At 33.6% G+C, this 27,599-nt stretch overlaps 1 protein-coding gene across 1 annotated transcript in view; it reads left to right on the top strand.

Annotated features, from left to right (window-relative positions):
* The window catches only part of LOC149798215 (sodium- and chloride-dependent taurine transporter-like), a 99,909-nt gene extending 72,377 nt beyond the window's left edge, over nt 1-27,532 (top strand). The window contains exons 8-13 of the mRNA XM_089960853.1: nt 823-935; nt 1,543-1,680; nt 5,354-5,453; nt 9,979-10,079; nt 12,389-12,565; nt 15,067-27,532. Coding sequence (XP_089816979.1) covers nt 823-935; nt 1,543-1,680; nt 5,354-5,453; nt 9,979-10,079; nt 12,389-12,565; nt 15,067-15,285 — 848 coding nt within the window. The 3' untranslated portion in view covers nt 15,286-27,532. The remainder of the gene's footprint in view (nt 1-822; nt 936-1,542; nt 1,681-5,353; nt 5,454-9,978; nt 10,080-12,388; nt 12,566-15,066) is intronic.
* The last annotated feature ends 67 nt before the right edge of the window (nt 27,533-27,599 follow it).

The following is a 27,599-nucleotide window of genomic DNA, read 5'->3' as shown; positions in this document are numbered from 1 at the left end:
GTGTAGTTAAAAGAAAGACCAGATTTGAGGATAACGGTACATTCATGGAACATTCGTTAGAAGAGTTGACACAGAATTTGAGTGATGACAAGTTTTAAAAAAGTTAACAGAAACGACAAAACCGTTTACAAATATACAATCTTTTTCTTAGAAAGGACATACGAATAGATGGACAGCTTTCGAAAGATTTAACAAAAAGCTATACCACCGGCAGACAAGTTCTACTCCTCACTGTTCAACACAAACGTGTCAATTGAAGAGCTATCAATATTTCCAGGATAGCTTGGAACAATTCAGATTTAAATCTTAGTGATCATTATGACTACTGTGTGATGAAGGACACTCAATGTTGTGTGATATATACGGAGAGTTCAGGAATGTTTGTATGAAACATTACAAACTTGACCCTGCTCACTCTTTCAGTGTACCTGGTTTAGCTCATGATGCAAGTTTGAAATTACTGCTGTTGAAGTCGAACTGCTGACAGATTATGACAAGTTCCTGTGGATCGAGAATGGAATAAGTGGAAGAAATAGTCTGATGCCACACAGATATATTATGATGATGGAAATATTAAAAATGACGGTAAGTACAATAAGTTCAAAGTGAAGTCTTTCATCAATAACCTTGACCATTTATTGTTGGGATACGTTTTACTGTATGTTCTGAAGAATTTCAGAAGGGCAAGAAGTGAACAAATTAAATGGATGTCAGAAAATCTCACAAAAATAAAGCGGGTGGCAATGAATCTTGGTACATGTTACACATCGATCTAGACTTTTAAGAAATAGTGTGTGATCACGCTTATACGTTCTATTGTAGGTCCGGGCCTAGCCTTCATAGCGTACCCGAAGGCTGTGTCCCAGATGCCGCTGGCCCCGCTTTGGTCAATTCTTTTCTTCTTGATGATTATCTTGCTGGGTTTGGACAGTCAAGTAAGGGTCGTAATTCATTATGAAGTAAAAGCCTTGTCACACGTCCAACACGTGTTGTCCCTCTCGCTGCATTTTGTTTTCTTGACCAGGTCAGTAGATGGACAGACAACGGCAGCCTGGACAATGTTAAGATTGATGGAAAGATTTTTGTAGATCTTGGGCGATCGCTTAGTCAAGGAGATAAAACTTGATTTTAGAGGAAGAAAGTTTTGTATTTCAAATATAAATTTCTTTTCTAATTTTAAGTATGAACTGACAAATCGGAATGAATTATAGATGTTTAAATTTTTGTTGATGATAGTAGTAGTAATAAATCTTTATCAATCACATATTCGTATCTATATGTTTGCATTACAGTTTTTGCTCCAAATTTATAATACAAAAATTAGAATTATAAAATTAGTAAAGGAAACTCAAAATAACAAATGTGAGAACGGTTCGATATGTTTGCCATTTCTCTTAATTGTTTTTCTTAATTATATAATTATTATCCCCTGATCGAAATAAATTATGCAACTAACATTAACACCATTTCAATAATTATCCATGTGCTAATAGTACTGATATTATTTTATTATTATTATTATTATTATTATTATTATTATAGTTCGTGGGTGTAGAGGCCGTAACTACCGCTTTTGTTGATCAGTGGCCAAATATTCTACGTAAGGGTTACCGCAAAGAAATTTTTACAGCAATCGCTTGTGTTTGTCAGTTCTTAGTCGGATTATCAATGGTTTGTCCGGTAAGTGAGAATACTACCCCACCCCTTCTCTCTTTCTCTCTCATTCACTAAAATAAAATAGTTAAATTCTCTTTAAGTTAGTACCATGTCATATATTTAATAAATTTAAGTATTTATTGGGAAAATGTAGCTAGTACCTTGTCATATCTGTAATAAATTTAAGTGTTTTTTGGGAAAATGTATCTAGTACCATGTCATATCTGTAATAAATTTAAGCATTTATTGGGAAAATGTATCTAGTACCATGTCATATCTGTAATAAATTTAAGCATTTATTGGGAAAATGTATCTAGTACCATGTCATATCTGTAATAAATTTAAGCATTTATTGGGAAATGCATCTCTTCCTTTTTCTAATTTATTAATCATTCTTAATTATGATGTTGAAACAAATATAATCCTAAAATTGTTTTCAAACAATTTTGTCGAGAGCAAAACCAATTATGTCTTGGGTCCTTAGCCATTTAGTTCCCCTGTCGTTATTGTTAGAATAAAACTAATGGAATCCTTCTTATGTATCAACATAGGATATGTCAATTCCACCCGGGGGTCAAGGCCTTGTGTCTGACGCAAAAAGTCTGATCCTGAGAGTGTATTTTTTCTTTCCAACACTCATGCATAACAAAAGATTGTTTTACTCACATTGATTGCCACAAAAGAGTAAAAATGGCGACTAGTCCTTATAAATGAAGCAAAAAGAGCACAACATATACGCACGCATGCTTCTTTATTTAGTGAGAGTGTATGATGTTTTGTTTACACTAAGAAAACAATGAAATGAGGTTATGAAGCTCATACATGGGATAACTACTGAACTTGAAGTTTTTAAATATTAGCAGACAATTCTTACCGTCATGTATCACATGAAATCAAGCAAACATGCCGAAGTAGATATGCACTATTTTAACGCCATTTGATGTTGTGTGATGTAACACATTAGTCATGTAATGTAGATTTGATGTTATGTGATGTAATGCATTAGTCATGTAATGTAGATTTGATGGTATGTGATGTAATGCATTAGTCATATAATGTAGATTTGATGGTATGTGATGTAACGCATTAGTCATGTAATGTAGATTTGATGGTACGTGATGTAATGCATTAGTCATGTAATGTAGATTTGTATGTTGTGATGTAATGCATTAGTCATGTAATGTAGATTTGATGATACGTGATGTAATGCATTAGCCATGTAATGTAGATTTGATGGTATGTGATGTAACGCATTAGTCATGTAATGTAGATTTGTATGTTATGTGATGTAATGCATTAGTCATGTAATGTAGATTTGATGGTATGTGATGTAACGCATTAGTCATGTAATGTAGATTTGATGGTATGTGATGTAACACATTAGTCATGTAATGTAGATTTGATGGTATGTAATGTAACGCATTAGTCGTGTAATGTAGATTTGATGGTATGTGATGTAACGCATTAGTCGTGTAATGTAGATTTGATGGTATGTGATGTAACGCATTAGTCGTGTAATGTAGATTTGATGGTATGTGATGTAACGCATTAGTCATGTAATGTAGATTTGATGGTACGTGATGTAATACATTAGTCATGTAATGTAGATTTGATGGTATGTGATGTAACGCATTAGTCATGTAATGTAGATTTGATGGTATGTGATGTAACGCATTAGTCATGTAATATAGATTTGATGGTACGTGATGTAACGCATTAGTCATGTAATGTAGATTTGATGGTACGTGATGTAATACATTAGTCATGTAATGTAGATTTGATGGTACGTGATGTAATACATTAGTCATGTAATGTAGATTTGTATGTTGTGATGTAATGCATTAGTCATGTAATGTAGATTTGATGATACGTGATGTAATGCATTAGCCATGTAATGTAGATTTGTATGTTGTGATGTAATGCATTAGTCATGTAATGTAGATTTGATGATACGTGATGTAATGCATTAGCCATGTAATGTAGATTTGTATGTTGTGATGTAATGCATTAGTCATGTAATGTAGATTTGATGGTACGTGATGTAATGCATTAGTCATGTAATGTAGATTTGTATGTTGTGATGTAATGCATTAGTCATGTAATGTAGATTTGATGATATGTGATGTAATGCATTAGCCATGTAATGTAGATTTGATGGTACGTGATGTAACGCATTAGTCATGTAATGTAGATTTGATGGTACGTGATGTAATGCATTAGTCATGTAATGTAGATTTGTATGTTGTGATGTAATGCATTAGTCATGTAATGTAGATTTGATGATACGTGATGTAATGCATTAGCCATGTAATGTAGATTTGATGATACGTGATGTAACGCATTAGTCATGTAATGTAGATTTGATGGTACGTGATGTAATGCATTAGTCATGTAATGTAGATTTGTATGTTGTGATGTAATGCATTAGTCATGTAATGTAGATTTGATGGTACGTGATGTAATGCATTAGCCATGTAATGTAGATTTGATGGTATGTGATGTAACGCATTAGTCATGTAATGTAGATTTGTATGTTATGTGATGTAATGCATTAGTCATGTAATGTAGATTTGATGGTATGTGATGTAACGCATTAGTCATGTAATGTAGTTTTGATGGTATGTGATGTAACGCATTAGTCATGTAATGTAGATTTGATGGTATGTGATGTAACGCATTAGTCATGTAATGTAGATTTGATGGTATGTGATGTAACACATTAGTCATGTAATGTAGATTTGATGGTACGTGATGTAATGCATTAGTCATGTAATGTAGATTTGATGGTATGTGATGTAATGCATTAGTCATGTAATGTAGATTTGATGGTATGTGATGTAACGCATTAGTCATGTAATGTAGATTTGATGGTATGTGATGTAATGCATTAGTCATGTAATGTAGATTTGATGGTATGTGATGTAACGCATTAGTCATGTAATGTAGATTTGATGGTATGTGATGTAACGCATTAGTCATGTAATGTAGATTTGATGGTACGTGATGTAATACATTAGTCATGTAATGTAGATTTGATGGTATGTAATGTTATATATCAGTCATGTCATGCAAGATTAATAAAAGATTTTATATGCATCCGTATAAGATAGGAAAATTTTACATGAGGGGCAGAATTCGGCCTGGCTTCTTATACCGAGAGTGAAATTTTACTCGTCAACATTGATTAACAATTAAGGATTATTGTTCTTACATTCCCAAACAAAAACTGCGCAAATATTTCAAATGACGTATTGTGAAAAAGACCGAGGCAACTTTAAAACAACAAAGTATCCGCTGAATATGTCTACACCGTAAAGTAGAGCTAAATTGCTAGGTTTACACTGAACAACTTCAATTTAAAAGAAATTGTCGCTGCGCGCGAATGTTTGCAGAAACCAAAACTCTTTGGCAACAAGATTAATACATGCGGATTCCTTCGTCAGGTACTTTAGTCACAGTCCTATGCATGACCACAGGGGCTCGTATCGTTGCTTACAATTGACCTGTCATACATGTACTATATAATAACTACATATTATATAGTACATGTATGGCAGTTCAATTGTAAGCAACAATACGAGCCCCTGTGTGCAAGACGTATGGAAAATAAGGAAACCATAAGCCAAAATTTTACCCTATGACACACACTAACGTGAGAAATGTAATGTTTACGTGACAATCTATCGTATATTTACAGGGAGGGATGTACGTCTTCCAGCTGTTTGACTATTACTCGGGCAGCAGAATCATTTTGTTTGTGGCTGCCTTTATGTGCGTGGCTGTTGCCTGGATTTATGGTAATACATTGAAATAACATAACAGAATTTCAAAGTTATTGTCTGACGTTTCTACACAGGACCACGTAGATCAATACTAACCTAGACTGTTACTTGCCACTCAGTTTTGTAAGTTGGTCATATTACTGACCGTAATTGAATAATTGACAGTTTGCACCCTACATTATGCGAGAGGTTGTTGTCTTGATGTAAAACGCTTGTCACTGAAATTGAAGGCTGGACGTTCGTGGGTTCGAGTTGTGACTACTTCTCTTTTTATAACCCAACTTTAAAAAGCAGAAAGTAAATAGGACCCAACTTTGCACGTCTCTCTATAAGTGGTTCCGTCTTTCGTCAACTGACATGAAGGATACTCCCACGTACACAGAGTATATTCTGCTTATTTATCTTATTCGTATGTCATTCGTTTTGTATAAAATGGACTAGATTATTTGATTTCACTATAAAGGTTACCTTGTTTTAAAAAGTGAAAATTGTGTGCTGACCGTTCCTCTTAATCATTTCTTGTGAATCATCGAATCTTGCCCGTATGAAATAAAATGTATTTGAGTCTAATATACTATTGATTCTGAATGAGTGTAGCACCGGCTACGCTTATCAATTTCCAAACCCACCCCCACCCCCACCCAAAAAAGCCTAGGGGTGACCGTTAATGCTGACTTGGCGAGTATAGAACGTTTCAGATAGAACAGAGTTTTAAGAGCTGATGACTTCGCAAGTAAAAAATGTAGTGACTAATATTACTTAAGGACTGATTGTATAGGTCAACGCACATACTTCGGCGACATAACCTGGTTTTCGTTGTCGTACGAAGATTTTGTTTAAGGTGGTGCTCCACAGGATTGGAGTTTTTAAAGAAAAAGAGTTTAGGTGGTTTTCGTCACTGGTTATATTGGCTATTTAGAAAAGACCTTGTGTATTTTAGGTATTGTTAAAAGAACTTTAATTCCCTGTATTTTGGTGTATGATTGATGGGCGTAACTTGGGTTATCGAGTATACAGCTTGGCCTTACTTCAAAAGTGCACATATACAAATCCTGCTAGCTCCTCTTTGTCATTTTCACTTCCTGCACATCAGACGTAAATCGATTTTAAAAAAGAACACATACATTTTGTTACATTTTATATATTTAGTAATTCATTCATTGCACTTTCAGAAGCTGGTATTGTCTAGCCTGGCAAAATTCATTTTCTCTTTATTAATAACTGCTAAAGATTGTGTTCCGTAGACTAATTCAGGCTGATATTTTTAGCAAAAGGGAGCAGTCATTTTGGTTAGCTGTATGCTTTCATCATTGACATTTTCCACGAATACAATATCCAAAGAAATGTCAGCCACAGTACATGAAAGTAAGATAGAGGTATGCCAACACTGTCTCCATTGTGCATAACAAACAACTTCACTCTAGACCTGTCACTGTCTCGACCCTAATATGAAAATAACAAGTTTTCCAATAAATCTATAGGTCTGTGTGTAACTTATCACTTCACACACAGACATTAATTTATATTTCATGTATTGTAGCCATAAACAAAGTCGGATTGGACAATTATAGACTGATTTACAGCATTGTTTACAGACCCGAAAGGGGTGGGGTGTAAGGCAATTATATCATATATTTCATCGTTCTATATGAAGTAAACAAAAGGTGTGTAGATGTGGAGAATGTAGTTACACATAGCAGATACTTTTATTATATTTTTTGTTTGCTGTAAATACTGTTTTGTTTAATTCAGTAAAGATTTGAATTGAACTGCCATTAGTGCGTACGAAACATATGGTTCAATGTATAGCAGTCAACAGTAACATGAGAAAATCGGTATAGCAATTGCAACTAGAAAATTATTAAAATGTTGCCGATGTTTGTATAAAATGACCAACTATCATTTACCTCCTTTAAAGATTAATTTAAGAATTGTTATCAGTGATCGTAATCAGACAGGATCTATTTTTATCTTTCATTTGGAAATTAGCGACGCTGTTTGGTATACTTGGAACTATTTAAAATTTCTCTTTGGTAGAAATTTTAATATTTTTAGTTTTTCTCGAAATAGTGGGCATTTAAAAATTTTGTGCGTTATTTACTTTACTCTGATTATTACCATCCATGATATCTAACTAGTACTATACGAAGGACTCTTCTTAATAAACATGAAATTTTGCATGCATTTTCTTCAAAAGTTGTTTTATTTCCTTGTCATTTATGTTTTTGAGGGGAGTTGTTATTGATAAAAATGCTCCTTTTCAACATAAATATATCTTACGTATTTAGCTTGGTTACAACTTGTTTTCTTTTTCTAAACTATTCACAAGGGTCTCTTCTCATGGACAATGATTGATACAAAATATTTATAGTCGATCTAATTATACCTTGCATCTTTATGTACCACTCCATTGGAGTATAATGTAGTGCCTGCTAATGTAGTGTCTGCTTTATTCAACATGTACGTCTTTAACTACCACTCCATTGGAGTATAATGTAGTGCCTGCTAATGTAGTGTTTGCTTTAGTTTACATGTACGTCTTTAACTACCACTCCATTGGAGTATAATGTAGTGCCTGCTAATGTAGTGTCTGCTTTATTCTACATGTACGTCTTTAGCTACCACTCCATTGGAGTATAATGTAGTGTCTGCTTTATTTTACATGTACGTCTTTAGCTACCACTCCATTGGAGTATAATGTAGTGCCTGCTAATGTAGTGTCTGCTTTATTCAACATGTACGTCTTTAGCTACCACTCCATTGGAGTATAATGTAGTGCCTGCTAATGTAGTGTCTGCTTTATTCTACATGTACGTCTTTAGCTACCACTCTATTGGAGTACAATGTAGTGCCTGCTAATGTAGTGTCTGCTTTATTCTACATGTACGTGTTTAGCTACCAATCTTTTGGAGTATAATGTAGTGTCTGCTTTATTCTACATGTACGTCTTTAGCTACCACTCCATTGAAGTATAATGTAGTGTCTGCTTTATTCTACATGTACGTCTTTAGCTACCACTCCATTGGAGTATAATGTAGTGCCTGCTAATGTAGTGTCTGCTTTATTCAACATGTACGTCTTTAGCTACCACTCCATTGGAGTATAATGTAGTGCCTGCTAATGTAGTGTTTGCTTTAGTTTACATGTACGTCTTTAGCTACCACTCCATTAGAGTATAATGTAGTGCCTGCTAATGTAGTGTCTGCTTTATTCAACATATACGTCTTTAGCTACCACTCCATTGGAGTATAATGTAGTGTCTGCTTTATTCAACATATACGTCTTTAGCTACCACTCCATTGGAGTATAATGTAGTGTCTGCTTTATTCTACATGTACGTCTTTAGCTACCACTCCATTGGAGTATAATGTAATGCCTGCTAATGTAGTGTTTGCTTTAGTTTACATGTACGTCTTTAGCTACCACTCCATTGGAGTATAATGTAGTGTCTGCTTTATTTTACATGTACGTCTTTAGCTACCACTCCATTGGAGTATAATGTAGTGCCTGCTAATGTAGTGTCTGCTTTATTCAACATATACGTCTTTAACTACCACTCAATTGGAGTATAATGTAGTGTCTGCTTTATTCAACATATACGTCTTTAGCTACCACTCCACTGGAGTATAATGTAGTGTCTGCTTTATTCTACATGTACGTCTTTAGCTATCACTCCATTGGAGTATAATGTAGTGCCTGCTAATGTAGTGTGTGCTTTATTTTACATGTACGTCTTTAGCTACCACTCTATTGGAGTATAATGTAGTGTCTGCTTTATTCTACATGTACGTCTTTAGCTACCACTCCCTTGGAGCATAATGTAGTGTTTGTTTATGGAATATGTACGTATTTTGCTACCACTCCATTGGAGTATAATGTAGTGCCTGGTAACGTTGTGTACTTTATTTAAAATGTACGTATTTAGCTACCACTCCATTGGAGTATAATGTAGTCTTCTTATGAAATATATACGTCTTTAGCTACCAGTACATTGTATGATAACATAATGTCTGCTTATAGAATATTTACGTCTTTCAGATGAAGAATAGGAACACATATCATTCCAACAAAGCAGATAAATGGAAATTCCCCGTATTATTTTGGATAGATGCTGAAGTAGAATATCGAATAATAACGAACATTTAATGAACGTTTGTAAAGCGAGTGTTTTACCTTAGTGCTGCAGAAAGAAACTCTGCGGTTTATTGGAACTGAAAACTAGTCCACCATATCGACATTTTGCTCGAAGAATCCACATGTAATAATCATAACACCGCAGGCTGAAGAAGAAGACGAAGACGACGACTATGATTATGATCGCCAAAAATGATGACATCTAGATTTTAGATTATAGCCATATAAAGAGTGTCTGCTTGGATTGAAGAGAGGGGTTTCTTTGCTGGATCCCTCCGAAAAAGTACCTTTCTGAAATTTTAATTTTGTTACATATTTTTGGAGTAGTAATATTAAATAAATTAAAACGATAGTGTTTGTACAATAATCTTATTAGGGAATAATGGTATACCATTTTTTGTTTCAGGTATCAATCGTTTCTATGACAATATTCAAATGATGCTGGGATGGAGAATAATGCCCTACATGTGGATTTGTTGGACTGTTATTTCACCAATATTTTGCATGGTAAATAAAAACAAAGAAAAAATGAAACAGAAAAATTTATATTGATTCTGTCTTTATATGATACGATATTCGAGACTGCCTTCATATGGCATTCGACTCTACTTTTAAATGACATGGCATTCGAGTATGCCTTTGTATGAAATGGCATTAAATTCTTAGTTACATGTCATAACATTCGATTCTGTCGTCATTTGGCATGGCAGTCGATTCTGCCTCTATATAGCATTCGACTTTGTCATCATTTGGCACCGCATTCGATTCTGTCATTATTTGGAATGGGATTCGACTCTGCCTCTATATGACATTCAACTCTGCTTTTGTACGAAATGCCATTCGATTCTGCCCTTATATAGCATGACATTCAATTCTGTCTTTATATGGCATTTCATTCGATTCTGCCTTTATATGACATGGCATTCGATTCAGCCTTTATATGGCATGACATTCAATTCTGTCTTTATATGGCATTTCATTCGATTCTGCCTTTATATGACGTGGCATTCGATTCAGCCTTTATATGGCATGGCATTCGATACCGCATAACATTCGATTATGCCTTTATATGGCATGGCATTTGATTGTAACTTCATATGGCGTAGCATAATGTCAAGCAATTAACTATACATATTTTTATTTGTAGACGGATCAGTAAAATAATTATTTCGATCGCTAAGCTAAAAGGGTGCACGAAACAGACCACCATGCTAAAACAGTACACGAAACAGATCGCTATGCACAGACAGTACAAGAAACAGATTACTATGCTTAAACAGTACACAAAACAGATCACTAAGCTAAAATAATGCATGAAACAGAGATTTACAAAAATAACACATTACTGTACACAGTGTTTCAAAATTTAACTTGTTTACATAAAAGGCATGTTGACTTAAAATTCATTCGGTCTGTTTATATTGTTAAATATTAAAATTGAAACTGGTTTTAAGTTGGTCCATTATATTTATTTAATGGGTATGTCATTTAAATAGTTCAGCACCTTTTCCTCAGAAGTGGTTAGTGTGCAACTGCTGAATCAGTGTAAGGTGAAAAAATTCATTGCAAGTGCTAATCTTAGGGTAAACATGAAATATTTGGCAATGTTGTATGATAAGAATTCAACGTGTAATATGTCCGGAAAGGTTAGGCATAGTTTTATATGAATTCAAAGTATGATATGTCAGAAAAGATTTGGCATCATTTTATCATATGAATTGAAAATGAAATATGCATTCAATGTATCATATGTCCGGAAATATTTGGCATCATTTTATGATACGAATTCAAAGTATAGTATGTCCGGAAAGATATGGCATCATTTTATAATAAAAATTTATAGTATAATGTGTCCGGAAAGATTTGGTTATTATTTTATGATGTGAATTCAAAGTATAATATGTCCGGAAAGATATGGCATCATTTTATAATACAAATTAATAGTGTAATGTGTCCTGAAAGATTTGGTATTATTTAATGATGTGAATTCAATGTGCAGTATGACCAGAAAGATAAATGGACAATTAAGGGAATGTTTACTGGACAATTTGTCAATTAAGGAAAGATTTGATTTATTGCACAAATAAGGAAAAAAACAGAATTTTGAGCAGGAACGATTTAACTAATGGAGGATATTAACTATACTCTATAAGGAATTAATGTCTGACACAGGAAGAAAGCACTTTAAGGTGTGTTTTGTTCGATAATGATTATGACACTGGTAGATTCTTGCATTCTCTATCTAGAAATGATTAGATTCAGATTCTTGTTTTTAATATTCCATGCCTATCGAGTAGAACGCAAAATGTATCCTGAATATAGAAGAAATATATGAATAATTATTTTACAACTGAATCCTGTAATTGAAGATGGGATACATCACATCCTTTCACGTGTATATATATATATATATATATATATATATATATATATATATATATAGAGAGAGAGAGAGAGAGAGAGAGAGAGAGAGAGAGAGAGATAAATTAATGTTCACAGAGTTTTCTTATGAGTACAATTCACACATTTTATCATAAACAGGTGTTTCCATTATTGAATGTCAGTGATGGATTTTCTCAGCAAATATCATATAGTAGCAATTTCTCACAAATTTCTATTGAAAATCGTGCATATATTACAAGGGGGCCGTAGTTGGATAGTGTTTATTTAATATGTACGTCTTTCCTATTGATCTCCTTAATCTACGATTTTTCATGTTTGTGAACAACTAAGTATTCATTAACAAACAACTAAGTATTCATTAACAAACAACTAAGTATTTATTAACACTCTTTTGGTTTTATTTACACAAACAGACAGTCTTCATTCTAAGTACCATTAACTATTCTGAGTTGGAATACATTCGCCCTAAAGGTGTCTACAAGTATCCCCAATGGGCCGTGGGTATTGGATGGGCAATGGCGGCCTTCGCTGCCATGTGGATCCCACTTTCCTGGATATACCATATCATCAGATACGGCAGAGATTGGCAGGTACGTGGAAAAAATACTTCCCTCAGTAAGCGTCATTTTATACCTTGCCAAGAGAACAGCATAGCTCCAAATGTTTTATGATACTCATTGTAAACAAAATCTGCAGTATAGATGACTATTGAAGAAATTAATATCCAGATATTTTCATATGAAAAGAAACTGTCTTAGTAAATATAGTCGCATTCCAGAAAAGAGCAGGAGTGTCAGAATTAGTTTTGTCACTTTTTTTAGAATGAGTATCATTGACCCACGGTTGGAACATTTCGATATTAACTGGAATTAAATAAGGATTCGTCTCGGGAAATACTTCTTTGATATATTGTATCTCTTTCTTGCATCATGGTTTCTAAAAACACTTGGCAGAAATACTGGGAATGATATTAGCAGTTCGTGAAAAAAGGGATCATTACTAACTTATATCAGTGCTTAAAATATCTGAAATAATTTTTATCATTTACAACGTGCGAATGAATATAGGTATACAGTGAGCTTTTAGTAAAAGCGCTCCCAAGCACAGGACGGAATAGTTTTTGGTGTCTGCTATATTTGACCTAAAGTTCAATGTTATCTTTTTAAATAAATCAGTTTAGTAAACAAATACCACTGGAATTGATCGGTTTTCACATTTACCCGATTTCTGTGTCAAAACATGGTCGTCTCAGTCTCACAGTATTCGCTGCATCTCGCGCCATTTCCGTAACATGAAAACTATTTGAATGTAATTTCTTTATCGCCATATTGAAACTGCCTACACCACGAGCCTAAAAAATGCCTCTCCATGTGTACCGATGCTATACTTTTTATAGGTGCTATTGGGAAATATCCGATATATTACGCATGTGGTTCCTGAAGTAAATGGCAAGTGTACAAAAGTTAAACATATTATTTATCCACAGTACAGCATTCGATGTTTTTTCCAATTGTGGAAAAGTTCCAAGATGCTGCAATTGATCAACGATATCCTTATACCATTTCTCCATGGCTTAAATTGACTCACATATATAATAATCGCGCTAAAAAGTGGCACTTTTTCAACTTTAGATTTTTTTCAGAATGGTATTACTTTCTGGCGTCAACTTCACAATAAAATAATATTTGTAACGAGTGATTGCTTTTGTAATCTTTGGCTTAAACTTGTCATGTGTTAATTAGAAACTGCATTCCGTAACACCACCATTAATACTGGCCGCCATGTATAGCCTATCGTGTGCTGAAAAATAGCGTTAAACCCCACAACAACATTCCGTAACAAAGATGTAGGCTATTCTTAGAATTCAAACCATAAATGCTGTTCTTTTGGGGCGAACGCTTGTGTGTTTTTACAAGATTTATTTTGTGTACTGAATATGAAATGTTGAATGTATGTGGCTAATAAACTTTCCTGCGTGGATCAGGGCATTTTTTCCCACAGTTAAGATAGGTCGCGAAAGAATTGTTGGAAGGCAAATTTCAGATTTACCTGCCAGATCAAACCCATCACTCCCATCATACGATGGTAGCATTTTTTCGTATCTTTCCATATCACACGCAACTCAGTCTTCTTAAACACTGCCATAGTCAACTTCATCCGTTCGCAGTATGTTTACCTTGTTAAAGTTTTTTTTTTTTAAATGGTATTGCGAATGGTACTCGATACTGAATCTAAAAATCAATAAAAGAAACTACGTGTAAATGTCTAACAATAGTTCCTCTTTAATGAGTCCATTTTGTTCTTTCCTCTGTCAACTAGGTCACCATGATTAGCTAATCATTCGTTGAAAAATGGTGTTAAACCTGCAAAACCCAAATCATTTACTAGGATAGTTTACACTAGGCTCATTCTGAAATGGTCAATGCAATCATATTATTAAAAGTTTGTCTGCAGCCATGTTGTCAAACAGATATTTCTTATCGCAGATTTCAAAATATGGGCTAACTTCCGGTCAGGTACGATATAAATAAATCATTTTAAGCATTTTGTTTGAACTTGGTGAAATGTCTTTTTTTAAAAAGGCATTTTTATTAATTATTTATAGGTAACACCAAGTTTGCAAATTATGAAGCAGGCTAAATTAGCACATGACCAATAGGGTTAAACCAACTCTTTGCCACTGGTTCTCGGTGTCCCAAATTCATGTTATGAACACATTGCCCTTTGTAGGATGAATTGAAAACATGCTGTTAGCATAAAGTGAGGAATGAGCAATGCGAAGCGACTGAACCCCTCGTACAAGCAGTGCATTGAAACCTTTTTGTTAGATAAATTGAAATAATATGTATTTTGATGTGGCATTAGATACTGTTTGCTATTACATTTGAAAATAATTATAGCAGATATAGATCAGCTGGCAAACATAATATCTTGGTGGCCTGCGACTCCTTTTTAAACTTGTACCATCTGTTCTCTCTTCCCATTAAATATAAATATTTTACTTGCTTTGGAAAATGTTTGTCAATCAAAGAAGAGTCCAGTCATATTTATCTCAATATTCTTGTCATATGTGTCCATTTTCTAATTTCAGACATTTGAGTTGTGCTTCAAGCCCATGGGTCTGAAATCCCACCAGCTGCGTCCGCAAGATTACAATGAGCCGTCCCTTGATAGTTTACAAGTTAATGATAAAAACCTTCCGACATACGAGGAAAGTGTGGACGGTTTGCATAAGAGACATGTTGGGCAAAAGCATCCAGACCATGCATTTCAGGGGGATAATATCATGGTCGATAACACAAGTTTTTAGAGAGATACTTGTACATATTTTATATTGATATGGTGAATATTTCACATACAATTAATTGAGATGCATCAGCGTATTCATTAATGTTGAAGGTTTCTGGCCATTTGATATTCTGTTCTTGTACTCGAAAATTGTCAAGATATGGGTTTATATTACTTGAAATTTTAGCAGAATGTCTAAGAGAAAACACCTTAAGTAGCACTGTGCTTCATTATCTATTACTTAAAATGCATGTTACTTTTGCTACCATCAACAAATAAAATGACCAGTTGGTATAATAATTTACTTTATTTTACTCCTGTGGAAGTAATTCTGCATTATATATATAGGAATGTTTGTTTGTTTATGTGTGATATCATACAATTATTGCACATAATGACGACATAAAGTCATGTGTGTCAATTATACAAACCTTGAATAGACATGATCATTGAAAGGTAGCTTCTAAATGAAAAAGTCTCACTTAAATTTCTGAAGATTCCAAAGCGATATTCATTCTTCCAGTCATGTGGTTAGCGTAAAGCATCAAATTGCAAGTCAATGCCCTGTATATTAAGATTGCTAAGTGCAAGAGAACTTTACTGATGAGAAATTGAAGAAATATCTATCAGTGATCCATTTTGTGTTTTCACCCATAAAGCTCTCACAAACATGTGAATTCAAGGAAGAAAATAAAAAAACAATATTGGTCCATTCAAGGCTGATTCTATTGGAACATCATCGGATATGAAAGTCATGGCAGAGCCTATGAGAACATGATTTTGTCTTTGATTTCTCTGATGAAATAATATAATATATCCATGACCACCTGACAGCAAACTGTAGGCAGTTATGAAGAGAAAACATGTGGTTATAAAGTCCATGTTACTCTTCCCCTTTGTTTCTTATTGAATAGTAAAGACAATGATTGGTATTTCTTTAATGATGCCAAGAAAAGTATAACATGCTTAGTCGCTTGTAAATGTTCCATCTATACCACATATTAAATACTTGTTATTTCATATACTATATAATCGTTTGCCTGCAAGATGTGTTTGTAATTAGTTATTATTGCACTCGTGTATTATTACATTTTGTTGACAAGTTTGATACATATTGAAAATTATTTTTTAGCGTTGTGATTTAATAAGTAAGCATATGAGGTCCTCATTCCCAAAATCATTATCAGATAGGAGTCTTTATCAAATGACATCTTTTTGTTTCATGCTTGTTTTAATTATTACTCCTAACAAACTGCATAGACCCCGATCTGTCGGCACATTATGCAACGGTAGATCTGTGCATCTTGTAGTTGGACTGGACCTTTCAGCAGGTTAAGATGTTACTCATTGAAATTACCTATTCATAATTTTTATATTAAAAATATATCACTGGTTATAATATTAACCCCCCACCCCCCCATTTTAGGATCTGACCTGATAGATGGAAAAAAAAAACTATTCTTGAAATGTCTTACATCATTTTGTTCTTAACAATTACAATATCATTCTGTAGTTGTATATGTGTATCCATATTTGTACATAGCATATTAAAGATTTATATTTTTGCAATACATTTATATTTTAATTTAGATGCACGGACCATCGGATCTAAAATAAAGAATTCTTATCTCTGATATAGTGACATCCTCACATTAGTGTTAGAGGGGAAATCCATGAAGAAATATATACTATTTTAAACTTCCATATAAATTTTGTCTCTACAACTTTTTTTCATTCATATTTCAAACTGTACCAGCTGGATTATTGGGTTTTTTTTTAGCTTTCCCAGAATTACAGGTGGGTTTATAAAAACGAACAACAAACAAAAGGACAAAAAATCCCACAAAAACAAAATGTTACTAAGATGGAAATTTACGAAATGGAGTTGACATTTATGACTTTATGACCAAAATAATGAGAACCCTTCTTTTATAAATGAAAATGAAATCAATATTTTCGGATAATCTTTACCAAAAATTGGTACCTTTGTTTTCCTTACATCCCCTTTTAATTTCCAATCATTGCAATAATTACTCAAGTTATTGCACTACATAAATAAGTAAACTTAATTTGATCCTTTGAGTAATTCCATCAACTGAAAGTTTTATTTTGATGTAATCGCAATGTTTCATGTTACAAGTCTATGCTCTTAAAATAAATAATAGAAAAGAGTGAAAAGGTAAAAGCTTCGTAAAATTAAACAAATAATTTATTTCCCTAGAACACAAAGTGAAAATGAATCTCAAAATAATCCTAGAATTGCAGATACAAGTCCTGAATACAAAAGTTCTGAATAAACTTCAGCTGAAATCCAAATTAAATCCAATGATGAGAGTATTGATGTACCTGTGATAACCTGTATAATGCTGATGTACCAACAGCCTTTTGTTGGATCACAATAATAAAATCTGAGAATATATCCTTTTGTATTTATTCGACTATAAATCCAAGTCTCTACTTCCAAGAATATTATAAGAACACTTTTGTATTTACGGTGAAAATTCACTTAATCTGAATGATTTGAAGAAACAAATTCCAAACAAAATGACAAGATTATATAGTCCTCTACTTGACCTCTGGTCACAATTAACATTTTCTATAAAATAAAAACTATTACTTAAATGATTATAACCTTCTAAAAAGTTTTTAACATTTACAAAATAAAATTTTAGTTTTTCTTAGGAAATCCGTTACTAAAATTATAATAATATAACCTGGACAATGTTAGGTACACCAGGTAAATTGACGGTAATTCCAATAACTAAACCCAGACCCAAATAAATATATATACTTCTATTAATAAATATCTTGATATTAAACCCATACAGCAGAGTATATTTTAGATCTGTAATAGTTGTTTACCGAATAAAATAAAAAGAATCAATAATGCAGGTGTGTGTGATTTGGATTTTTAACGTAGCTTTAACAATTTTTCAGTCATGTCACTACAATGTCTGCAGTGTGGCAGTTTATAGTTATGTCTAGCACTGGGGCATTATGCCGCAGACATGTAGCATGATGTCCCACCCAGTCACATCATCCTGACACCAGTCCGACCAGTCCTAACACTAACCTCTTAATGCTGAGTGCCAAGCAAGGCAGTTGTTAGTACCATTTTTGAAGTCTTTGTTATGACTTGACCGGGGATCGAACTCACGACCTCCCACATCCGAGGCAGACACTAACCACTAGGCCACTGGAGCAGACATCAATAATGCAGGTCAAATAGAAAATAAGCTTGATTTTGGACAAGGTTAAGTCCAATATACATTGTTACATTACAATAGCATATAATGAAATTTAGAAAAAAACTAAAAACAACTAACAAACAATGCAAATTAAACATTCAAGTATTTTTAAAGTTCATTTAGATAGATAGCAAACAGTGATAACAATATAGAATTTCCCTGAAATGCCGCTTTTTAAAACCTTTTTTCTCCCAAAATCCTGTTCCTTTTGAACTATCAAAAACTTTTGTAGAAGTAACAAATAAGTAATATAATATTTTTGCAGAAAATTAAATATATTCAATGAGATCATGCATTACCAATATACGGTTATTGGTAATTAAGTGAAATTATGCATTGCCAATATATAGTCATTGGTAATTCAGTGAGATTATGTATCGGGAATGCATAGTCATTAGTAATTCAGTGAGAATACATATTGCCAGTGTTTGATTATTGGTAGATCTTGCCTGTAGTCCATGGTCCCATAAAGCTTAAATAGACGTGATCGGTTTTGAAACAACACAGGAACTTATTGCATTTGCTTTCACCAGTGAACGAAGCATAGACTGTTAAAATAGATCTATGTTATATAGCCAAGAAACAAAACAAAATATTTATCTTAGGACAAACCATACCAGTACATCAATAAAAATTGAAGATATTCTCATGGAATAGTCAAATTGAAGATATTCTCATGGAATAGTCAGTCTGAGGTTATCGATGTGACTTGCCGTTGTTATCATGGTGGCAGATAAATTTTAATGTGCAGTGTGCAGCATGGCTATTGTGAGGTTATTGTGGTCCATTCTGTCGTGGTTAATACCTCCCAAAAAATGTAGATTCATTTTAGGGTTGCTAATGTTCGTTAAATTTAAAGTAATGGATAAAACAATGCAATTCAGAGCAGATAAAATCCATACATGCAAGAGAAGCTGTTGACTGCTGCATTGTATCAAAGGTCACTCTCTCTCTCTCTCTTGTACAAACATTAGCAGCTTTCGATCACTAGCGTCCATTTTCAATAGTCATGTAAATAATATGAATTATTTTCTCCTTACAATTGGATATATTCAGATTGTCTTTATTTGATTTGGTTACTAGATATTTTTCTTTGGATAAGAGACAGATCTACTGGTTTACAGTAGAGGTGTCAAGTAGGAAGGGTTACAGTCTTTTTCGGCATATGGTGGCCGTAAGATTTTACGTTTAAGGTATTTATGACATACTCCATATAATCCTGGAGTTTTGTTATTCTTTAAATTTGACATTGCTTTCAAAATTCTCTATTCAATGATTGGATTCTCTAAAGAAATATAGGAGTTAATTTAAGCTCGTACTTCTGTCCTTACCATCCAAGTTTAGGTTCTGAAAATATTCATACAAACCATTTACATGTATATCAGTTTGTATAGTGTTATGCGTATTTAATTTATATTGTGTGCTTGATATATCGCCGTGCTTGAGGGTAGAGTTCTGGCCAACCTGACTATGAATTTTTCTTAAAAATGTTTACTTCGATTTGAATTTTAGACGTAGCCTAATTGATGAACTTAGAATTGTTCAAGAAACAAACTTACTTAAAATTTGGTTAAATTTTCCATTTTAATTGACTGATGTCCTTGGCATTATATTGCGTTAAATTTCTTTTTTTTTTAAATATTTGAGGGTATTGTTCATTTACGCCAAAACCCTAGGCTTTTACTGAGGTAGTTCTTTTGGGGCGATGGTTCTTATCAATTTTCTGACCGCAAGAACATTGCTTCAGTGTGACTGGGCAACAAAATGGAGATGAAAGTAACAACGAACGTAAGAACAAAATATTTATAGTAATAATAACAAAATAATAATAGTAATAACAAAATTAATGATAGTAATAATAACAAAATAATGAAATCGTTAATCTTGTTTTCATCACATGTTAAGGTAGTTACAGATTGTAATGCTTTGCGTTATAGCACATAAAAAAGAGCTTATCTACATGCTTTGATGGATTATAAATTAAGAAGACCGAGAAAACACTCCAGTTTCTCAGGCTGTTGCTATTATAAGGGATGTAGTGTTACAGCGGAGGATGGAGCCTGGAGCTGGCCTTATGTGAGCTATAACTATCAGACATTCATAGCAGCAGAATGATTGACCACATCATCAATTTCGCTTTTAGACATGACCTAGCATGTGAGTCTGGTACACCTGGACAGGCATGTGGAGAGATTGTGGACATTGTAGTTGGGTGTGTGATGACATTGATGGCATGTACTTGATGGGTTTGTTTTTGATGGTTCGACTGATTCGAGATGCAAGTCGGAAGAAATTGACAATGGTAACTTTGATATATTTCTCAAATGAAAATTCAATACCCTACCTAATTAAATGCAAAGAAAATGTGTCTGTCTGTGTTTCTACATGTGTGTGTGTGTCATTATCCAACTCCTGGCTTATTATGGACAATATTTCACCAGTATGTAGACATGTTAACCTGAATCAGTACATTATGGATCCGAGTCAAATCATGTTAGATATTACCATCTGTACTCACCTGTAAGTCGGGTTCAACTGCAAAAATTGCGTAGATCCAGGTCTGCAATTGCATAATGTGCTGGTATATTTGGATCTGTTCAGTTTGCTACTGAAGATCAATAGAACAAAAACCACAGACCATGATCTGCTGGCATATGATGCAATTGCAAATTAGGGTATATTCTATTTTCAGTTGGACGTGACTTATAAGCAAGTACATATGGCATGTTTCCTCCTCTACAGAATACATGCAGAAAATATAGTACAAAAATATCTGGGGGAATGTTTTTTTGTCATTGCAATTGCAACTTTGTATATTTAACCTTTCACCCCTACTCAAAACCCCCACGGGATGGGCCTACAATTTATGTATGTCCTGTAAACAGTCATCACATCAGTAACCCATGTTCTATGTTGTGTAAATTTCCACCCTAGGGTTCTAAAGCATAAATGGTTATGGACAAACAGATTGCAGGTTTCATAATATCACCCCTTTAAAGAATGGGGATAAAAAAAATCTTGCATATAACAATAATAAAGCAAGGGGTTAATAAATCTTGCATATAACAATAATAAAGCAAGGGAATAATAAATCTTGCATATAACAATAATAAAGCAAGGGGATAATAAATCTTGCAAATAACAATAATAAAGCAAGGGGATAATAAATCTTGCATATAACAATAATAAAGCATGGGGATAATGAAGCTTGTATATAATAATAAAGCAAAAGGATAAAAAATCTTGCATATAACAAAAATAAAGCATGGGGTTAATAAATCTTGCATATAACAATAATAATGCAAGGGGATAATAAATCTTGCATATAACAGTAATAAAGCATTGGGATAATGAAGTTTGTATATAACAATAATAAAGCAAGGGGATAATAAATCTTGCATATAATAATAAATAAAGCATGGGGATAATAATGCTTGTATATAACAATAATAAAGCATGGGGATAATAAATCTTGCATATAACAATAATAATGCATGGGGATAATAAATCTTGCATAAAACAATGCAACTTGATGGGTTGTTATGCCATCACTGTGGTAGGTGTGGGGTGTGGCGCTTTAAATATTTTATTTAAACTATTATAGAAGTCCCACCCAGGTTTGATTTTGGTTGGAAGTTAAATTAGTGAAAGATAGATGTAAAGCCCTGAGCCCCCAGTCAGCAATCTGACAGTTAAATGATTGAATACACAAAAAAGTGAAATCAACACATAACAATTTAATGACCATTCAATAGTCAAGTTATTAAAATTTCCCAAGTACTCTCCTTCTACTTGACCCTGTGATAGCCTATTGCATCATTTGATTACTAGTGTGAGATAGATTTCCACCTGTCCTTATATTCTACTTATCTGTGTATTCTTCTCTCCTATTCCTCCAATTCCTTCTCCCCTTCCTCCTGAATTTCTCCAAATTCCTTCTCCTCTTGACTTCTCTAACATCCTCCTCCTTCTCCACTTGTCCTTTTTGATTCTCACCACCGACTAGACTTGTCGACTCCGACTGCTCTGCAAGTCTCACTTCCGTCTCCCCTCTTCGAGACTCAGGACTTAACTGAACCAGAAGTTCTGTCCCCAAAAAGCTTCCTTTATGAAGCTTCGTCTTTTGTTAGAATCTCCTCTCTAAGTTTTACCACCAAATTAAAAGTGGCTTCCTCAGAGTAACCCTATATTGCTCACCAATCTTCCTAGGTAAGACTAAATTTTTGCTTGTTAGTTAGAAGTTATAATTTGGATCAAAATTGTTATCACACCCTCCATCTCAGTTCTGATTGGATGTCGCTTTGACCCAATCCAATCAAACTTAACAGACAGTGTCCTTCTCACTGTCTGTCCATGTGGAGATGGATTTAGAACATGCCCCATTTCCCCTTGCGGGTTCCTCTGATCTTAGGACAAAGCTGTAACAAATTGGTGGGAAGTCGCACTATCTAACACCTGGCGGATTCAAGATGCCGGGTCTTCTCTCTGGTCACGGTAAGTTTGCGTCAGAGATTAACTCCAGCCTGTGGCAAAGTTTAGACATCAACCATGGATTGCAATAATACCTTAGTTTATACATGACTTATGAACTGGGGCTAAGCAAACATGACAAACAATAATAAAGCATGGGGACAATAAATCTTGCATATAACAATAGTAAAGCATGGGGGTAATATATCTTGCATATAGAAACAATAAAGTATGGGGATAATAAATCTTGCATATAACAAATCTTGCATATGACAATAATAAAGCATGTGGACAATGAAGCTTGTATATACAATAATACAGCAAAGAACAAAACTTTACCACATCAACAAAACATACTGCATCTTTTAATATACTTGATCCGATTAAAATCATGATTTCCAATGTAACAAAGATCTGAAAAGTTAATTTTCTACTGGCCCTTGGAATAATCTGTCACTTAATCCTACATATCAGTTAAAGCACTGCATTTTGACAGAAGGAAGATTTATAATTAACTTCACATAGTTTGTATTATGGCTGTAAATATCATATATGTTAAACAAATGTGTTTGGATTTGTACACACAAGATGCAGGTATAAAAGCAAGTAATACATTTGAAAGCCAGAATAAATGAATTTACATAAGTAAAACATGACATACATATGCAAAGAAGGTAAATAGCATGTATGTATTTGTTATATACATATATCCCATATGTGATGACCTTATGTTCTACATGTATCGGAAACTTCTATAACATTTAAATGTATTTATTAAACTTATGGCTGTTAACACAGGCAAAATGCATTGCACTTTGCCTGTACACAATTGTATATCAATGCAATGAAAAACAAAAATTACAGCAATTGTAATTTTATTAGTATCTTTAATCTTTGATGTATTCTAGGACTTGTAACAGTAATTTAAATGTTTTGTTACTACTCTATGGACAGTAACTATGAATACAAAGAAGCAAAACCAACAAGCTTTTTAAAACTTCAAAAAAAATTAAATTCTTGAATTTCAAAAAATAAAAACTTAAGAGGAACTTACTGTATTATGAATTAAATCCAAAATAATCCTAAAAATGTTCAACACAGATCCAAAAGAATCGGATGTTCCAAATGAACTCCAGATCCTCAAATATACTAGTCTGTTAATGTATCATAATGGCATTGTCCAGAATTACTTTGAATAATTTCACAATAGTCCAGAATAATATTTTAGTCCACAGAGCACTTTGTAATTTCAATGAATAATCCAAACAAATGTTTCCTCTCAAATTATATCTAAGCACAACATGAAACACATCTGCAGACTGATATTAACACAAAAACAAATGAAATAAGAATCTGAAATCAGAAGAATGAATAGCACAGTTCTTTCCTAACATCTCCACAAGTCTGTTATGACTATGTGTCACAATATACCCCACATGACTATGTGTCACAATATACCCCACATGACTATGTGTCACAATATACCCCACATGACTATGTGTCACAATATACCCCACATGACTATGTGTCACAATATACCCCACATGACTATGTGTCACAATATACCCCACATGACTATGTGTCACAATATACCCCACATGACTATGTGTCACAATATACCCCACATGACTGACATTACTACTCAATCTGATAGTTCACAATACCTGCTCATGTGACCCACAGTTCTTCACAGCACTCAACCACCTGACTTTAACTAGTCAACCATAAATAACTCCAAACATGAAAACAGGTTTATTTTTTAGAAAACTGACATCTATTTATGGATCCTATGCAATCTAAATGCCAAAAATAAAACACTAAATAGAGTCATTCACAAAAAGTTACACAAAATATATGTGATGTATTCCAGGACTCATTACTGTAATTGCAATGTTATAAGTATCTTTGATCTGTGATTTATTCTAGAACTCATAACAATAGTGTGTTCAAATGAGTTTTATTTATCAAACAGTTATTCACTTATAATGTCACAACATTGTCCTGGCTTAGGGTAAGAAACAGTCAGCACACTCTCAGTAAGAAAAAACCCAAAAGAATCCAAATGAACATGTCAAATTCATATTTCAACTTCTGCTTTCAGTAGAAGAAATGTTTAACTGTCAAAACTTTGAAACTGGAGCATATACCCTCCATCATTTAGTCAGCATTATTGTTTTTTTCTTCATCACATTTGGCTTTGTGTATATACAACACTCCCTCATTATAATGCTGTCTATGGGAGCCAGTGTATGCTGCCTTATAGTGAGACTGCCTTATAATGAAGTACATTATTCATAAAGTACTCACTCATTACTACACTCAATGGGAGGTGCAGTACCATGGTATACTGCCTTAAAGTAAGCTCATCTTATAATGAAGTACATTATATGTACATTACTCCCTCATTATAATGCCATCCATTGGAGTCACAGTATTGACCTATACTGCCTTACAGTGACACTGCAATTTAATTAAATACATTATACACACAGTACTCCCTTATAGAAGTGCTGTTAGTGGAAGTCACAGTATCACAGTATACTGCTTTATAGTGTAATGGCCTTTAACAAAGTACATTATAAATGAAATGTTAATGACACTAAAAATTATATCAGACCCATGGCCATGCACATCTTATAACAAAAATTCTGTTATAATGAAGGGTCTTATAGTGAAGTAGGACTGTATTATACACAATGCACTTTCATTATAACGAAGGGTCTTATAGTGAGATAGGACTGTATTAGACAAAATGCACATTCCTAATGATTCAAATCTCATGAAATTTATAATATCAATTTCTAATTTTTCTTTATGCTTGCAATATTATCCTACAATGACCATCCTTCAATTGTTAACAAGTATGTTTCCAAACAATAACTCACATTATCCAAAATATACAGTTAACAAACACTGTGGGTAACTTCTACTTGAGGGAAAAAAGAAATAAAGACTCCTATTGATTTCAGGGTCAAAAGGTGTAGGGTCAGAGTCACTGAATGAAAGAAGAAAAATGGATTCCATGCAATAATTTGTTTTGCACCATCTACAGTTACCATATTCTGTAAATGCCTCCCACTTAAGGATCATAAGAAATCTATTGATTTTGAACTCAATGGGTCAAAGGTCAAAGTTAATGAAACTGAAAGAAGAAAACTTGGTTTTGCAGTTCAACTTGAGTTCTCCATCATCTACATTCAACAACTTTGTCGATGGCTTGCACATGGGCTAAGGAAGAACTAAACATTTTCAGACTCAACATGTCAAAGATCTAGGTCACTGTAATTGAAAAGAGAAAAATGATTTCTTCACAATTTCTTGAGCTGTCCACCATCCATAGTTAACAAACTTTGTAGCTGACTCACACTTGGCATACAGTAGAACTCAACCGATTTTAAGCTCAAAAGGTCAATGTTACCATGACTGAAAGAAGAAAATGGCAAAATGGTTTCCTCCATCATATAAAGTTACCAAACTGTGTGGATAGGTTGCACTTGAGTTGGAAAGGAATCTTACTGATTTTGGAGTCAAAAGGACTAAGGTCAAAGTCACTGACTGAAGAATAAAAACGGCTTACACACAAATCATTTCTGTATACCAATACATCAGCTGAACATTGTGGATGGCTTGCACTTAGGAAAAGAAAGAAGCCCTTTAATTTTGGGTAAAAGATCAATGATCACCATGTCTGAAAGAAGAAAATGGGTTTCTGCACAAAATCATTAGCTCTACATAGCAGACCTGGACCAAACTTTTGTGCATGGTGTACACTTAGGGTAAGGAAGAAGCCTACCAATTTCAGGGTCAAGAGGTCAAAGGTCAAAATCGCTGTGACTGAGAGAAAAATGGTTTATTAACAAAAGTTCAGTTAGGTATAGTAAGGACTATTAAACATGGGTCAGATATATAATGTGTCTTTTACTGCAATCTTGTTATATCAAAATTGTCTCACCATCATCAAGTAATTGTTACGTTAACAATTCAGAGTATGTACTTATATTACTAATAGGTTGCTATTGTTATTAAATTCCTTGAAATACTATTTGGAATTTTTTCTCTTTCCCTAACTGAAAATTTAAAAGGTGTAAAAACATGAAAATATTTTTTATTCATTTTGAGGACATATATAACCTTTATCTTTTTGCAACTTAATTTGAAGGTTTGATAGCACAGAAGTTATATCGGTGGCAATCTGGTGATTTTAATGACTTTGGACCCATTAATTGGTGTAAACAACTGATACATATCCTATTTGCAACTTCTTGGGCAATTCTGTGATAAAAAAAACATTGATTTTATTAGCAAAGCAAATATTGTGAAGAAACAAAACTGAAACCAAATTAATGAAATCTAGGAAGACAGACATTCTGAACTTCTCTAGTGATCACTTATTCAAACCATTTTGACAGAAGACTATAGCGTGCCATCTCTATTTATGTAATGACACAGTGAAGTGGTCTGTGGTCAAATGAAATATGTGAAAATTGCATATATCACTGCACCTAATACATATGTTATGTCTTTTCTTGGGATTACAGGACAACATGAGAGATAAAAGGAGAACAAAGACATTAATTTTGTTCTTGAGATTAAGTGAACACTTGAGGGATAAATGGCA

Source organism: Sinohyriopsis cumingii, chromosome 6, assembly GCF_028554795.1.
Source record: "Sinohyriopsis cumingii isolate HCF-2022 chromosome 6, ASM2855479v2, whole genome shotgun sequence".
NCBI lineage: Eukaryota > Metazoa > Mollusca > Bivalvia > Unionida > Unionidae > Sinohyriopsis > Sinohyriopsis cumingii.
The sequence above is the reverse complement of the archived record's forward strand: the minus strand, read 5'-3'. Positions and strand labels throughout refer to the sequence as shown.